This window comes from Conger conger, chromosome 4 (assembly GCF_963514075.1).
Source record: "Conger conger chromosome 4, fConCon1.1, whole genome shotgun sequence".
Taxonomy (NCBI): domain Eukaryota; kingdom Metazoa; phylum Chordata; class Actinopteri; order Anguilliformes; family Congridae; genus Conger; species Conger conger.
This window is the reverse complement of record NC_083763.1, coordinates 5,857,435-5,874,957: the sequence shown is the minus strand read 5'-3', so window position 1 is coordinate 5,874,957 and position 17,523 is coordinate 5,857,435. Positions and strand designations below refer to the sequence as shown.

Genomic DNA, 17,523 nt, shown 5'->3' with positions numbered 1-17,523 from the left:
GCCGACAGAACAGGGCTGACTGGAACGCCGTCTAAAGCCTCCGCGTTTTCTCCTTTCCATCCGTCCTGCAGTTGATTTCATTTCTGCCAAATCCTGCTGCTGCAAATCATGTTTTCTAGAACTTCAATAAATCGAATATTCTCACGCAAATTCATATTCACAAGTATATTGGTAATACAGCTAGAAGTCATATTGTGTATTCTGACTTCAACTCATATTCTGGAATACTGGTGTTCTCTCTCTATGTTGCTGTTATTCATATGGTGTATTGTGTCATTGTTATTTTTGTTATTTATCCAAAGCAACTTACAGTTGATTAGACTAAGCAGAGGTCAGTCTCCCCCTGGAGCAATGTGGGGCTACACTGGGGCTTGAACCACCAACCTTCTTCCGGGTCCCAGTCAAGCACCTTAGCCACCAGGCTATAGGCTCTTGTGTTCTCTTTCTTGCTGTAGTTAGTATATGGTCTATTCTGACAATAATCAATCTCTCTCCCTCTCTCTCCCTCTTTCTCTCCCTCTCTCTCTCTCTCCCTCTCTCCCTCTCCCTCCCTCTCCCTCTCCCCCCCTCTCTCTCCCTCTCTCTCCCTCTCTCCCCCCCTCCCTCTCCCTCTCTCCCTCTCTCTCCCTCTCCCCCCCTTCTCTCCCTCTCCCTCTCCCCCCTCCCTCTCTCTCCCTCTCTCCCTCTCCCTCTCCCTCTCCCCCCCTCCCTCTCCCCCTCTCCCTCTCTCCCCCTCTCCCTCTCTCTTCCTCTCTCCCTCTCCCTCTCTCTCCCTCTCCCCCTCTCTCCCTCTCTCTCCCTCTCTCACCCTCTCTCTCTCTCCCTCTCTCTCCCTCTCTCTCTCTCCCTCTCCCTCTCTCCCTCTCTCTCCCTCTCTCTCTCCCTCTCCCCCCCTCTCTCTCTCAGACGACTCTGCGTACGAGTCCCCGGAGCCCTTCCTGACGGACGACAGCTCAGGAGGCTGCTGTGCGGCCGCGCCCTGCCTCTTGCTCATGATCGCCATGTTGCTGACGCTGCTGGCGTCCTCATAGCACCGCTGCCCCGCAACCCCCCTCTGTGCCCCCCGTCCCCCCCCCCCGTCCCCAACCCCATCCCCCCCCCCCTGCGTCGCCCCGCCCCGCCCCGCCCCGCCCCCCACTGACCCATCCGGGCACCCTTACGTCACAGCCGCCCGGAGGCCAGTGCAAGCCCACGCTCTTCACACCCGCCCCGGAAGACCCTGCCGCAGTACGGCTGACGCGGACGCTCCCCTCGGCGACCTTCGGCCTGTGACCTTTGACCTCCGACTCCCGGGACGGAGCGAGAGTCCCGCACGCGGCGCGCTCAGCGTGTCGGCTCCTCCTCCTTTCTGACGGACAGCTGTGCGAGGCGGCCCGGAGAGAGAACGCTTGATTTCCGCGCCCCCCCCCCCCAACCACCGCCGCCACTGCCACCGCCACCACTCCGCCTAACCTGTTTTTATTCCTCCGCTTCACCTCCGCTGCAGTCCACTGAAGCTCCGCTCGCATCGTGAGCGCCTTCCTCCTCGCTTTGGGTTTCGTACGTTGTTCTTGGTCGGAGGCTGTGTTAGTCTTGGACCGCGTCCATGCGCGAACAGAACCTTCGCTTCTCCAGTGGCTGTGTTCAGGGTGGGGTCTCTCTCTTTCTCTCTCACACACAAACACACACTCTCTCTCTGTCTCTCTTTCTCTCCCTGTCTCTGTCTCTCTCCATCTTTATCTCTCTCTCACACACACTCTCCCTGTTACTATTGGTCTCTCTCTTTCCCTTCTCTATCTCTCCCTCCCTCCCTCTCTCTCTGCCTCTTTCTGTCTCTTTCTCTGTATTTTTTCTCTTTCTCTCTCTCCCTCTCTCCCTTCCCCCTCGTTCTAATTTTTGCTCCACGCTGCCACAGTCCCAGGAAGGTTTTTGGACATTAGCTCTCCTTAAGAACAGGCATTTTTCTGTAAATCTGCCAAAGACACGACTCGAGTTTTCCTTTTAGTTGCTGTGGGTGGGGGAGGCATCAGGCCCGCGCCTCAGACAGTAATCACATGCAGCCGGGGAGCCCAATTTACGCGCGAGCAGCCGCCTAGCCGAAAAGACAGCCATGTTGTTTTTTTTATAATACTCTTTTTTCACAAAAAAGAATGTTTAGTAAAAACAAATGAACAGTAAAAAAAAAAAAAAAAAAAAAAAAAGGCCTTTTTTTCCCCTCTGGTGCTGAAACCGATATGAAATTTTCTGGTCATAAGCTACAGCACTGAGTGGAAGGGGGACATCCTGTGGTGATGGAAGTATTTTGTGAAATACAAAACCTTGCTTTCTCTCACTCTGTTTCCCTTGGTCTCCTCTCCTCCCTGCCGCCGTCCTCTGCCTCTCATCCTCCCGTTCCCCTCCTCCCTCCCGATACAGTGCGTTTCTCTGTCCTCCCCCTGCGTCTCTCTCTCTCTCTCTCTCTCTCTCTCTCTCCCGCTCTCTGTGTGATTTTTCGTCTGGAGCGCTGTGCCCTGCCTGAGAGCCGGTTCGGTGGAGGCTTCCGGAGAGAGAGACGGCCCTGCGGTCGGCCCTTCGGGGGCCCCCGTGCCCATGAGACTACACGCGGGGCCTGGCTCCCTCACCAGGGAAGCAACACGACAAGCAAGCAAACAAACAAACAAAAAAAAAGCACAGCAAAAAAAAAAACAAAAAAAAAAAACGAGTTTTGAGTCTCTGTAGCACTTCTGCTTCATTAATGGACAGCCATTTTACGACTTCATCCCAGGACTGGGGGGCAGAGGAGAGGGGCTAATGCTGTGACTATTTACTGGGACACTCCCTCTCGAATATGGAAATCATAAAAAAAAAACAATATGATTTCGCCGAGAGCCAGCGTAAATGACAACGGAAAAAAAAAACACAAAAACATTTTAAGAAGTTACCTGAATACAATTTTTATATTTTACTTTATTCCATGTTATTTTTTACTTTTTACTTTTCAAAAAAGCAGCAGAAATGATTCATATGTGATATGAAATTATAATGTAGACCCTTGAATGACTAGAGTGATGATGGTACCAGTCTCTGCAGTCAAACAAGCCTAGAAAAGTCAGCCGTTTGCTATTGTTGTTGTTGTTTTTCTGCTTGTATCACAATGCATTCTGGTACTTGTAGTCCTGTAATGATTTTTTTTTTCAAAGGTGAAAAGCATCTTATGGTGTGATTATCAGATCAATTCATCTTTTGTTTGACTTTCATGTGGGAAAAGACATGTTTTCAGTTCCTATAAAATGTTCTTGTTTGGGCAAAGGAAAGCTACCGGAAAAAAAGGAAAAAAAACTCAAATAAAGCTTTTTGTCTATAGCAGAAAAAGCTCTGGTTTGCACCATGAGGTGTCTGTACCTAGAAAATAAATAATAATTATATGATGTCAGAATGTTTATAATAACTGCCAATATCAAACATAAGCTGTTGGTTATCATTCCTGGTATGTGTGTATCTAAATTAAGCTGCAAGCTCATTTTAGTAACAAAACGAGTGTGAGTATTCTTCAAAATGGCAAAGTGAAGGAATCAGAACATATTTTGGAAATAATAAAACATCTTACCACAATTCAAAATAACTGGTTAAAAACTGCACTGGGAGGACGGGGTGTATGGGGGGGATTATTCTGTGAAGAAAAACAGATCGCTGTTCTCCATTTGTGCCTCGTCATGTCCCCGACATCATCCTTCCATCTACAGTAATGCAGTGTAAAAGTATTCTGCAGGGGATCTCACATTTCCCTTTAAGTGCATACTTTCTCACCTCTGCCGATTGCTCCTACTGGGTCTCTTCAGGGGGGGGGGAGCTAATTTTAGGGATGTATCAATCTGCGTTTGATAAATTCACAACAAATAAAGCTGCCACTAAGACTATCTCCTTTCCATTTCGACTTGAAAACTACAAGATTACCATCCAATTCACTCCGTGTCAGTCACTGCCTCCGAGAGACAGGCCGGCATTGGTGTGAGATCGGCCCATCTCTGCAAATAAACTAGGGTGGAAAAAAATGAAAATTATATATATATATATATAGATATACTGTATATCATCAAACTGTCTGGCGGAGAGAGGATGTGTCAGGGCTTGCGGAAGCGATTTAGAACGATCGATACTTCACCGGGGCAGCTGCTGCAGGTTGGGCCGATAAGAAGGCGGGTTGTGGGGATGATGACAGAAAGTGGAGGGAGAGTGTGAGGCAGTCATTGAGAAAGTCCCCCCCCCGCACCGCCGGCCCGTGAAGAGCGAAGAGCCGGGCGTGGGCGCGCGCGGGCCCCTGTGCGCGGGCCCCTGCGGACGGGCCCCGGCGGACGGGCGGCGCGGGAGGCCGGGATAGCTGTCGTCGGAGAAGACGCCGGGAGGAGAGATGAGGAAATGGTGTTTGATAGCGGCCGGGGGCCGTCGCGGGTACCGCACGCGGAGACGGCACCCGAAGAGGCAGGCGGTCTGATAAAGGAGAGATGGGATAATTGGAGGGTTTACCGGGATATTTTCCTCTCGCCGTTTCTCCCATTTTCTCCCCACCTCGATCCGCTGATGGAAAAACACGGCCGGGGGAATCTCGCCGCCGCCGCCGCCTGCGTTCGGCGTGGAAATAAAAAGAAAAGTTAACGAAAAAAACGCGGCGCTCTTCTGCTGTGCTCGGCTAATGGCGCTGCTGATGACCAGCGGTGGGAGAAAGTGCCGGAAAGTGCCGGGTCCCTCTTGGGCGAGATGGCCGAGCGGAAAATGTGTATAATCAAAAGCCTTTCACAATCTTCATCTCCCAGCAAAACAACCTCTCTGCTCCTTCTGGGGGGGGAACATTTGTATCCATTTTTGAAAAATGAAAACAGACCTCTGAAAACAGAACGGATCTTAGAAACCGTTACTGTACACATTCAGTGAGTTAGTATGAAAGCATGGCTGCCACATTAATCGGTGTATTGATTAAAATGAATACTAAACATGACGTAAAAATAGGTTTGCCCTGATACAGCCTACTTGTGTTGTGTTTTATCAGGAAAAAAAAAACCTTTTCCCAAGGACATGTTTGAAATTGAGAAAATCCCACTCCCCAAATAATGCAAGCATTTGAAATTCTCAGGAAAAGAGAAAAAGAAAGACCCAGTGCGTGTGTGTAGTATTATCAGTGGTTGCTTTTGCAGTGGCGGTTGACACTAACTGACAGGACGCTGGGCCTAAAAACACAAAACCAACATCAGCCGTGGTCTACAACTCCACAGTGCTCTCATATTTCTGAATCCATCTCTTAGGCCTACACTTCAGCAAGAGAGTATGGGGCCTGTCAGATACTCCTCTGTGCTTCACTGTTATTTACAATACACACACACACGTGTGCACACACACCACACACACACACACACACAGGATACAGTATAGCCTCAATCAAAGCCATGATCTCTCACTCTACTACTATATAAAGAAAAGGCACTTATGATGACTATATGTTTAGAACAGCACTTCCTATGTATTTTCCTAGTTATGGATGTGATGCTTTGACTTGTGGAAGAACCTATGCAACTTGTAAGTCGCTTTGGATTAAAAGCGTCTGCCAAATGACTAAAATGTAATGTAAAATGTGAATGTAATATAGTGCAGTCCGATGAATATGTGGGCAAAGTGCAAACCGTCACCTTTAATATGAGGGTATTTACATCCATTGGGTGATCCGTGTAGGAATCGCATCCCTTTTTGTCTGTAGTCCCCCCCCTATGTTTCGCCCGATCACCTAAAATTTAAGGTGGCAGTCTGCACTTTAACCCCATATTCAGTGTTTCATTTCAACTCCAATGTGCTGGTGCACAGAGGCCAAAACAACAGAAATGGTACCACTGTCCAAATACTTATGGACTGCACTCCATATACTTATATACTGTATACATACACACGTATATATTCATATGTATAGAGATATATATATATATATAGTTGCTTGCTGCCAAAAAACATTGCTTCATACAGAATGGTAATGGTTCTCTTTATGAGAATCACGATCCGAGATCTAATTAAGCTTTCTAAATGTTATGCTGCTCACCCAGCCTTTATACCTATTTAACCTTTAATACTGTATATCCAAGCCCCTCCGGATATACGATGCTCTACAAATCAGCTGGGCTGTTCCAACTGGAGCACTTGACTTTGACGTGTGTTTACTTGCCTCGTACAGTGACTGATGCGAGTTAAACAATGCCAGTCAGCCTCGTCTCACTAACTCAATTAGAGAACATTAACCCAGTTCTTTCAGGGCAACTGGCAACTTCTCTGTGCCTTACTGTCTCTGGCTATTTGCTTAATTGGCCAGCACAACTATTCTCCCTGTGGTCCTTCATCTGTTCCTAATTAAAAGATATTTAGATTTTTTTTTTTTTTTTTGGGGGGGGGGGGGATCTGCTGAACTAGTCCCTCTAGGTCTTCGCTCAATGATAATGTTCATTGATTTTATAATGATGTGCTCTAATTCAAAATGCGCCATCATAGTTCTGCCAGTCATGTGTGGAATATAAATATACGTACTTAATTACTGTGTCCGTGTAAGTAGTGTACGTGCTCACGCAACGCACAGATGTCTCAACCAATCGTGACATACCGCTAAACCCTTATGCCACTCTGCTTATACTTATGAACTTGTTACTTGTTACTTAATTACCGTGTCTTGCGTAAATACTGTACATGCACACAACCCACACGCACACGCAAACACGTTTCGACCAATCAAAACGTTACACCCTAATGCCTCTCTACTTCTACTTGCTAGGGAACACATGAACTTCCACAAAAAAACTAGCCTATTTTCTGTTTTCTCCGGCGTTTCATTTCTTGCACTCTCCGGGTGTTTTGTGTTGTTCTCTCTCCTGTGCCGTGTGTTTCCCTGCCTGCCTGCCTCCCTCAGCAGGAACTCGGTGAGAAGCACTTCCTGGGCCGGGCTTGGCTTGACCTTTTCACTATCAAAAAGCCCGGCAGCCCAGACCCATCAAGCTCCCGATGTGAGGCTCTTCTCCCACAGGGTGGTTTCCAGGAGATTGCCACCCCAGGGCATCGCCTAACACTATAAAAACGGAGCCCCTATCACAGCTCGTTTCTAACCAATCGTAACTCACAATCACAAACACCAAGCCCATTGAGTGCTTCCCGACATGACACCTCTGCGCGAGGTGTTCTGTCCTTCACGAGGTCCAGGTGACAGAATTGTTTTGTTTTTCGATTTCTGATTCTTGCATTCGGGAGTCTGTAGAGGGGCATCCTAACCAACGTGACACCACTGTGTGATGTTCTGTCTTTCACAAGGTCCAGGTGACAGAATAGTTTTGTTTTGATTTGTGATTCTTGCATTCGGGAATCTGTAGAGGGGCATCCTAACCAACGTGACACCACTGTGTGATGTTCTGTCCTTCACGAGGTCCAGGTGACAGAATTGTTTTGTTTTGATTTCTGATTCTTGCATTCGGGAGTCTGTAGAGGGGCATCCTAACCAACGTGACACCACTGTGTGATGTTCTGTCCTTCACGAGGTCCAGGTGACAGAATAGTTTTGTTTTGATTTGTGATTCTTGCATTCGGGAGTCTGTAGAGGGGCATCCTAACCAACGTGACACTACTGTGTGATGTTCTGTCTTTCACGAGGTCCAGGTGACAGAATTGTTTTGTTTCGATTTCTGATTCTTGCATTCGGGAGTCTGTGGAGGGGCATCCTAACCAACGTGACACCACTGTGTGATGTTCTGTCCTTCACGAGGTCCAGGTGACAGAATAGTTTTGTTTTGATTTGTGATTCTTGCATTCGGGAATCTGTAGAGGGGCATCCTAACCAACGTGACACCACTGTGTGATGTTCTGTCCTTCACGAGGTCCAGGTGACAGAATAGTTTTGTTTTGATTTGTGATTCTTGCATTTGGGAGTCTGTAGAGGGGCATCCTAACCAACGTGACACTACTGTGTGGTGTTCTGTCCTTCACGAGGTCCAGGTGACAGAATAGTTTTGTTTTGATTTGTGATTCTTGCATTCGGGAGTCTGTAGAGGGGCATCCTAACCAACGTGACACCACTGTGTGATGTTCTGTCTTTCACGAGGTCCAGGTGACAGAATAGTTTTGTTTTGATTTGTGATTCTTGCATTCGGGAGTCTGTAGAGGGGCATCCTAACCAACGTGACACTACTGTGTGGTGTTCTGTCCTTCACGAGGTCCAGGTGACAGAATAGTTTTGTTTTGATTTGTGATTCTTGCATTCGGGAATCTGTAGAGGGGCATCCTAACCAACGTGACACCACTGTGTGATGTTCTGTCTTTCACGAGGTCCAGGTGACAGAATAGTTTTGTTTTGATTTGTGATTCTTGCATTCGGGAGTCTGTGGAGGGGCATCCTAACCAACGTGACACTACTGTGTGATGTTCTGTCTTTCACGAGGTCCAGGTGACAGAATAGTTTTGTTTTGATTTCTGGTGGTTGTGTGTTCAGGGAGCATTCTGCGGAGCATCGCCTCCACGCCGTCGAGACTCGGAAAGAGGGCTTAAAAGTTGCAGGGGTAGTAAACAGGGGTGCGGGAGAGAGGACTCTTGAATCATTGGGTAATCAAAATGTGTAAGCCGATCTGCTGTGGCCGCACTGCTCGCATCCAGATGAGGTCTGTTTCCTACCTAAGCCCACTGACATTTACAGCGAGGTTCTGCTGGGGACCAAGTGCAAAACGCATCAGGTTTCCTGCCTTCCATTTTAAAAAAAGGTGTATATTTTCAACACAGACTTTGCATGCTCATCCTACGGAGTTGTGCAGTCGTCGGGCATCTTGTATTGTGGCGAAATCATTAATACAAAGTTTTTGTGCGTCTGTGATGCACTCTTGGAAAGAGCTCTTGCCAAAAAAAAAAAAAAAATGATGCCCTTATGCAATTTAGCCGTGAAAATATGAAATATAAATCCATTGATGTGAAGAAAGGGCTTCCACATAAATTGTGTTGGATGTGACAGTACGTCAGCACGACAGCACAGTATGTAGGTCATATTTAATCAAAGAGGTATTAATATTCTACAACACTCAAATTACATTCCATTATTTTCTTTTAATGGTGGCGTACATAGCACTAGCCAAAGAAAATGAGTCATCTCACACAGGCTGCACTTAGTATTTCTAAGATTTGGGTAATTTGCTCTGCGGTGTAGAAGCGGGCTGACTCATCTCTAATAGTAATGATTAATTCAAGGCGTGCGTTCAGACCTGATGTAAACATCACCAGAGTCAAAGCGGGAGTGGAATTCACAAAACAGAGGCTGCTACAGCGCGTTTCCAAAGGCATTGCTCTCTTCATGCAAAGGGTTGTATTCTTTCTGATAGGCCAGTGATCGTAGCAGATATTTACACTCGTAATGTATGTATAGTCACGAGCACACACAGACGTTAGCTAGGATGACAATAAAATAGTGAAGTAAAACGTAAATGCAGGCACTTAAAACAAAAGTAATCCCAAAACATTTTGGATTCAAACTAAACAGAAGGAACTTGTTTTAAGTTTCAGCGAGGACTTAGCCACTGCACCTCGTGATCTACAACTTGCCCGCCATTTTAAGCGCTGCATAACTGCCAGTATACAGCATAAAGTAATTTCATAGCTGTGCCTCAAACAAGCCCAATGACCTCATCGTCAACTTTCCCTTATGTTCAACCAATGCTTATTGTGCATTTTCCCAGTTCAACATCCAGGCACAGAAGGCACTAAACAATATAGATTTTACATTAGTTTTAAAAAGCGGAAATTTGTTTTACTTGTGCTATATTATAGGGACGTTGTAAGGTAGTAATCTCTGTAAAGGCTCGCGCAAAGATATTGTTTATGTCCCATAGGCCCGTTCAGCCCTATCGAGTTTTATTAAAATTGAACAAATGGTCCAGGTTATATGGCCGTTTAACTGGTCGAAGGAAATGAAAATTAAAGAATGCCATAAGAAACACGATAGGGTGCTAGCGCTGCTGGAATCGGGGCCTGTAATGGCCGCATTGATTCTATTAAGTGGGAGCAGAAACACGCGATAAATAAGGGAAGTGGAAAAACGGCGGATTTCGGTTGCATGCGGCGGCCGGCGCCCCCTGGCCCGGTTGGCGGTCCGGACCGCGGAACAGCCGTGGGCTGCCTGTCCACATGTCCCAGCTGCTTGTTTTCCAGTCCTTTCGTACGACTGCAGGTCTCTCCCCGAACCCGACCCATGAAAATGAGGCATGAAATGGGTAATGATATAACGTGGCCTGCCGTCCGCACCCAGACCCGTTAATTCTGTGCCGATACTCTTTCAGGAAGGGAGGCAGACTTTGAAGCAGGATTGTGTTCGCCTTGCCTTTCGCTGTTTTGACTTTTTTTTTTTTTTTTTTTTTAATGAAGGTTGAAATCATTAACTCTGGCATTTAGGGCAGGTGTGAGCTGCTGATTATTTAATGGCTGGAAGAGGGGGAGAAAAGAAAAAAAAAGGATCCTTATGTAACGAGGACTGCTGTGATATACTGTGTATTCGCAACAACTATTTTGCGAGTAATGAGAACATTCCGGAAACTGGGTCCTCGTTTGGTCATTCTGACATCAGAACTGACCTTCCGACCTTCTGTTGAAAGACGGAGGAAGGCTGGAATGACCGAATTACTTTCGTACACGATTGCACACTGCACTGTGTGTGGGAGCGGTTTTTTTTATACAGTTTGAATTAATTTGTCCCCCAACATATTTTTAGTTGTGCAAAGACTTTCATTTATGCAACAACCACGATTTTGCCATTTCAAAATGTGAGTTTGTTTAGTGTTACTTATTAGGAAATAGCCTACTAATAGCTGGTCAAGATTGAATATGCACAATAGCAGCGAATAGCACTCAGAAACACGCTGGCAGCCAAGGTGCCTGGAACCGAGGCCATTAAATTCTCCGGCTTCAGACAAGCTGTACACGAACGAAATAAAAGGTTAATGGTCGGCTTGTTTTTCTCACAGCCAATCCTCTTCTTCTGTCCATAACAAGCCCTTGAACACAACCCCTTATTTTATAAACCCCACCTTTCTTTAACTTCAGCACACGTACCCCAGCGGTAAGCAGTTACAATGCATTCTGTTTGCAATGTTAATTTCCTTCGTTTAACACATATTTTAGCATAATTAACGGGAGCGAGACAATCTGCTGCTAATTGATTCTGCGTTCGGGCAGCTGATTCGCATTCAGTGGGAGCCTTTTTTCCACTCGCTCTTTTTTTCCCTCTCTCTCTCAAACACAAGAGGGTGAAGGGGCTGGCTTTCTTTATTAATGAGCACCATCTGTGCTGAAGCAGAGAGAGAGAGAGAGAGAGGGAGAGTGTGAGAGAGGAGGGGAGAGAGGGAGAGGGAGAGGGAGAGGGAGAGGGAGCGGGGGGAGTGAGTACCGGGCATGTGTAGTTGAAGAAGGGACCGGCCTTACGAAAAACAAAAACGAGAAGCCAGGGACCGGCGCGTTCAAATGTCAAGGCCGCCCGTAAGTGTCTTTACGTGGGTGTGCTGGCCACCCTTGTTAATGCGGAGCCTTGGCGGTGTAACGCTCTTCGCCCCTATAGAGGGCCTTATGCCGTCCCAATATCCCCACCGTTTCTTTTTCTTTTTCTTTTTTCTTCCGCAAATTCCACAATTTATTTCTGTATCTTTTATGCGAACTGAAGAACTCGTTCATAAGTGCAAGCAGATGTCTCCCCCCCCAACCCCCCACCTCCCTTTAATGAATGAGGGCGCTTCGGGCATAGAAACCCGATCCTCGGGTTGAATGTTAACAGCGCAAAACAGGTTTTCATTTTTTTTACAGATATAATCCAAACTATATGTATGGGCCACTTGACATGTTTAAAGGGAAAGTGTCAGATTCGTTCACATATGGTTTCTAAAGTCCAAAATTAAGACACCTCGCCATACGTGGCAGCAAGTTTTTCCTCCAAATCACCCAACTTCACCAACAGGGTCTCGATGCTGTGGTGGTTCCGTGGTGTCGGCTATGCTACTTGCGTGCTACTGGTGTGCGCTACTGTTTAAAGGCATCATTCTGACGGAAAGCGTTGTTTCCAGTGTTTCTTTTATGTTGACTATTGCAGAAGCTCTACAAATTATCATTGGTGATGTGTAATACACTGATGTTATTACACCCCTTTCAAAAGATACAAATATGCATCGGTGATCCATAATACATTGACGTTATCACGCCCTCATTAAAATCATACGAATGATCATAGGTGATCAGTAATGCACTGACTTTATTACACCACATTCAAATTATCGTAGGTAATCAGTAATACACTGATGTTATTACACCTTACTCATTATTTGTAGATCATAGCAAATTTTATTTGCAATATATTGCCTTTTTTCTGATTTTATACTCCATACGCATGTAGGCACTGCAGGTTTCTCTGGAATGGAAGTGGGAGAGGAGAGGTCAGGGGTATGCGTTGCAAATTTGAACGGTAAAATCGAACAGTTGTAATCTTCACACAAAGCCCTGCGATAATACCCCATAACAGGTAATGGTTAAATGGCGAAGGCATGCATGCATGAACCATAGCAGGACAGGGATTGAGTCATTTCCAAGATTATAAAGCAGAAGCAGACCTCGTTGTAAAGTTTCCGTTTAAATAGATGCACATTGAGGAGATGCAGAAAGAATAAAAACTATTTTTTACATCTGATTCATATTTTTCGCAAACCCTGTGAAAAGCAGTATGTTCACTTTTTTTAAAAATTTGAAAGCGAAAACACACATTCCTTTCCTCAACAGCTTAACAAGGAACTTGAAAGTCAAACTGTCTGTATATATATTTTTAATTATGCGTTTCCCCCGTTCCAGAGGCAGAGTGTGTTATTAGATATGTACACACTGTCTCAGAAAATTACACGCACATAAACAATCTTGTAATTTTTCAATACCAAAAACTTGAATGTTTGGCATGGTACAGAACCCCTACATAATGTTTGCCTAAGGAAACTTCCGCTTTTATCTCCTCCTACTTTTAGTCGTTTCTAAATGTGTACTTCAATCATGCGATACTTTCGCGCGGGTAGCGTGCTGCCAACCGAACAATCAAACAAGCTTCTCAGTAGATTTCGCTTTTCAACCACACTCCAGTAATAGCTTCCAGTTTCTAAGATCATAGCAGCCACCTTCTGCTACGCTGCACAAAAACAAATCCTCCCCTTATGTCGCCTCATTACTTGCCCCATTTGAAGTGTTTCTCTGTGCACTCCCTCGGTTGTCAGCCAAGATGTGAACCGACTGTGTACCGGGCAATGGAGTCCCACTCATTACCGAATGAAATGTCAAAGATCACAATCCAATTATAGGCCATAATTGTACAACAGATTAATTTGGCTCACGTACTGTGTGCATGTGCAGTGGGTTTGGTGAGTGTTTGGACAGTGACACGATTTCTGTTGTCTTGGCTCGCCGCGCCCACGCCACATTGGCTTTTGAAATGAAACAATGAATATGAGATATTGTGCAAGCTGTTAGCTTTGATTCAGGGGTCTTTTTTTAATTTATTTTTACATCCAGCTTTGATTTGAGTGTATTTGCATCCATATCTAGACAGGAATTAGGGCCCTTTTTATTATACGTACCCTCCCCTTAATTTGACAAACGAACACAATCTTAAACAAAGTAATGACATTTTAGTACTTGGTTGCAAATCCTAAGCATCCGATTGGCTGTCTGAGGTCTGTGACCCGGAGACGCCACCAGGCCCTGGGCATTTTCCCTGGCGACGCTCTGCCAGGCCTGTACTGCAGCCATCTTTAGTTCCTGTTTGTTTTGGGTTCGTTTGTTTTTGCCTTCGGCCTCGTCTTCAGCCAGTGAAATGCATGTTTAATTGATTTCGGGTCGGGTGGTTGACTTGGCCAGTCAAGGGCATTCCACTTTTTGGCCTTGAAAAACTCCTTGGTTGCCTTAGTACTCTGTCTGGGGGTCATTGGCCATTGTCTCCGACGAATTTCGTTGAATCTTTCCACCCCATGATGGCCTGCTTTACTGGAATTTGCACTTCTTTGGTTCTCATGTTGACAGATGAAACCAACGGACTTAAAAATGCAAGCGGCGCACCTAGGATCAACCTTTTGTTAACTTTCTTGTGCACGGACTACGGATACAACGAGACACAGCTTGGTAAGAAAGAGCTGAGAAGCCAATTGTCCGATTACTTTTGGTCCCTTAATATGGGGGGAGAGGAGGGGCTATGTATACACAAGGGCTGCAATTCCTACATGGTTCACCCAAAATTGATGTACAAATATCCAGAAATGAAGGCTGACAGTCTGTCTGCACTTTAACCTCATATTCATTGTTTTATTTAAAATGCAATGTGCCGGAGTACAGAGCCAAAACACCAAAGAATGCGTCACTGTCCAAATACGTACAGACTGCACTGTGTTTATGTGTGCGTGTGCGTGCCTGTGTCAGCTTGGCTTTTCCGCTAACGATTGATATTGGTAAACAAGGGATAACACAATGCAGTCTGTTATAACAGTTTCTCCGACGTGAACCCCATCAGTAATAACCTTTGCTTTTAATATTGGTTTGTTTATTAATATGTAATTAGTACCTTGACGTTGCGTGCCGCCAGAGTTTTTCTGTCTATCAAAGTTGTATTGTATTGACAATCGGCTGTCAATCGGAGCCACGTTAATTGGATGCATTATTAATGAAGTTTGTTCAAATGACGGTGTAGAATCTGCCCACTCTTACTGGACTCTGCCGGGGACAGTGCACTGTTTCCATGAGTGTCTTTGTGCTTGACTCTGGTGCTATCAGGTGACATTGATTTGCATGTTTTCTTTAGCTTCTTTTCGTCTATATCGACAGGAATCCTCATGTTGCCCAGCAGATTTGATGAGCAATAAGTGAGGTCGGCGTTAACTCTTAACCCGTTGACGGGCAAGTATTTTTGGAATGTTTTTTAAAAATGTCAGTGTTCGAGACCTCCTTTGCTTTCAAGCACCCGGAGTGACTGTTACATCAACATTACAATGTGCCGTTAAGAACATTTGGTATCGCTTTATTTGAAGGTTGCTACATACTGTAACGCCCTCATAAGCACCACATAGCACATTCATAAGCATTATATAAGCATTCATAAGCACTTGTGTCAATAACCGACATAAGGATCTTGTCAGTTCGTCTCAGTTTATTTGGTATGTCAGGGTAATGTCACTTGCTGCATTAATGTTGACATAACACACCATATGCCATAAGCAACATAAGCGCTTATGACGGTGTAGTGCAGTTTATGACCGGTTTTCCAGTGATTCTACAAATTCATACCTGGAGCAAACCCCATTGCACTAAAGCAGGGGTGGGCAATTCCAGTCCTGGAGGGCCGGTGTGTCTGTAGGCTTTTGTTTCCACCAATTTACCCCGGCTAAATGAGCTATAATTGGCTGTGCACACCAACACTGGTTAACTCGTAGATTAGATCACAGTAAAACGTTTTACTGTAGGGACTCAAGAACAATTCTCGGCTGTCATTCATGCGCCTATCACGAAATGTAGCTCAAATCTGAGGTGGCGTAAATGTTCGGGGTGATTAAGTAATTAAAGCCAGCAGTTGGCATGAAAAGCAGAAACAGATACGGCCCTCGTTGCCCACCTCCGCAGCTACACAGGTATGACCGCGGTTCCAATAGGAACCCTGCGATTGCAGAGAAGAACCCTATCTCGTCTAAGGGTTCTTTGATGAGACAAAATGGCTCCCTGTCTGGGACCGTTCACACTTCACACCTATGACGGAGGGTTCCATAAAGAACTAAAAAAGGGGGTTCCCCTGGGGAATCAAGCCTTCCAGAACCCTTTGTGTTTGCGTTGAGCGTAGGGAGGCCCAGTCACGGACAGAAGCAGGACGGACGGCGGTGCTGCTCGAATCTTTTCACCCGCCACGTCGGAGAAGTGCTGCCATTCCGCGGAAAAACCCGGAGCACTAATGGAGCTCCAGCGCAGGTTCAGACGCAATAAACTAGTACTAATTGCTAATGTGTAAGGATGAAATATTTATGACCACTTGCACTCTCGCATGTCTGAGTTACTTCACCCGTTCGGCAGTGTTGAAATCGGTCTGAGAGCTCCTTAGGAAATGTGTAAAGTACTGTGTACGTCAACCGCAGCTGGACAAGATGGACCATTAGTGGGCCTTATTCCATTTTTTTTTTTTTTTCCCCTTAAAATCCAATTAGCGTAATTATAGTCACTTTGGAATTTTTTTGTAATTGCTCCACACTATTTGGCGAGTGAAATCGTTAAACAGAGATTGCGATCTCTCAAAAACGCGGGACGGTCACGCGCAACGAACAAAAAATAGGGAGACCTTTTTCTTTTTTTCTTTTTTTCTTTTTTTTGAAGCAGAAGGATAATTCAAATTCCTAAGCATGCAACTTTGTCTGTAATGACCCTTAGACCCACCACCCCCCCCCCCCCCTTCTCCCCTCCCCTCTCCCCTGCCAGAACATACCCCTGCTATGAATATGAAATTAAATTAATAATTTAAGGTGGATATTACAGAAACCGGCTCTTGGAATCAAGTGTTTTGACATTTGTCTCCTGTAATCCGAGGCAGGCGGTGATTGAGCGTTTGAAGTGAAAGTGAACATGCAGGAACGGACGGACGGGGCCCCGGGGCTGTGTGTGTGTGCGTATGCACACTCCACACCATAATGATGATGATGATGGTGATTAAGTTTTTTTTTTTTTCAATTCAATCGCCCAACGTCCACTCGGCACCAAACCGAGGCAACTGGGCTGAATACCAGTCGGATCAGGACGAGGAGGACGTCTTCCACAGCTCTGCGGTTCCGTGCGTGCTGAACACTGAACACTGAAGGCCCAAACCCCCCCCCCTCTCCACCCCAGCCCTCCCCAAATCCCCCCCCCCCCCCCCCCCCCCCCCATGAAAAAAAAAAATGGTTTGGAGTCATTTTTGTCCATCATGTTCGCTAACTGATGAAAGCTCTCGAGATAAAAAAAAAAAAGCCCCCTGCACTTGGCAGCTCGGCGTGATAAAGAGAATTAACAGACTGTGAACAGACATCGTTATGGGCCGATGGCTAACCTTGGTGAAAGGCAAACAGCGCTACATGCTAAATTGCGCCGGGCTTCGTGCGGGAGCGGGCGCAGAGAGGGACGGGCGCTGGCTCCGGTTCTCCACTCGCCGTTAATGGCCGACGTGTGATCAGACAATTAGGCTAAAAAACCGATCAAGGAGGGCGGGGGAAAAAAAAAAGAATGATGTGGGTCCATTATGTGGAAATTCAGCGGAGGAGTTCTTTCTTTCGGCGGTGGTGACTGACCTAGTTTTTAACTTGTACGTTTTTTTGGATGAGTTAGCGACTCGTATATGTGTAATTTTATTTGATATTCTCTGTTCCATTTCACCAGCTATTTTCTTTATTAAGAATAGCATTTTACCGGCATATTATTCTCAAGACTGCGTTTTATTTCTGCTACTGCATTGTCAGCTGCATAATTTTCTCATTCTGGTCGAAGATTTACTTTGGCTTA

General features: G+C 45.8%; 1 protein-coding gene across 1 annotated transcript in view; it reads left to right on the top strand.

Moving 5' to 3' along the window:
- The window catches only part of efna2a (ephrin-A2a), a 130,402-nt gene extending 129,371 nt beyond the window's left edge, over positions 1–1,031 (top strand). Inside the window, exon 4 of the mRNA XM_061240454.1 lies at positions 907–1,031. Within this exon, the coding sequence (XP_061096438.1) occupies positions 907–1,031 (125 nt within the window). The remainder of the gene's footprint in view (positions 1–906) is intronic.
- Positions 1,032–17,523: the final 16,492 nt, after the last annotated feature.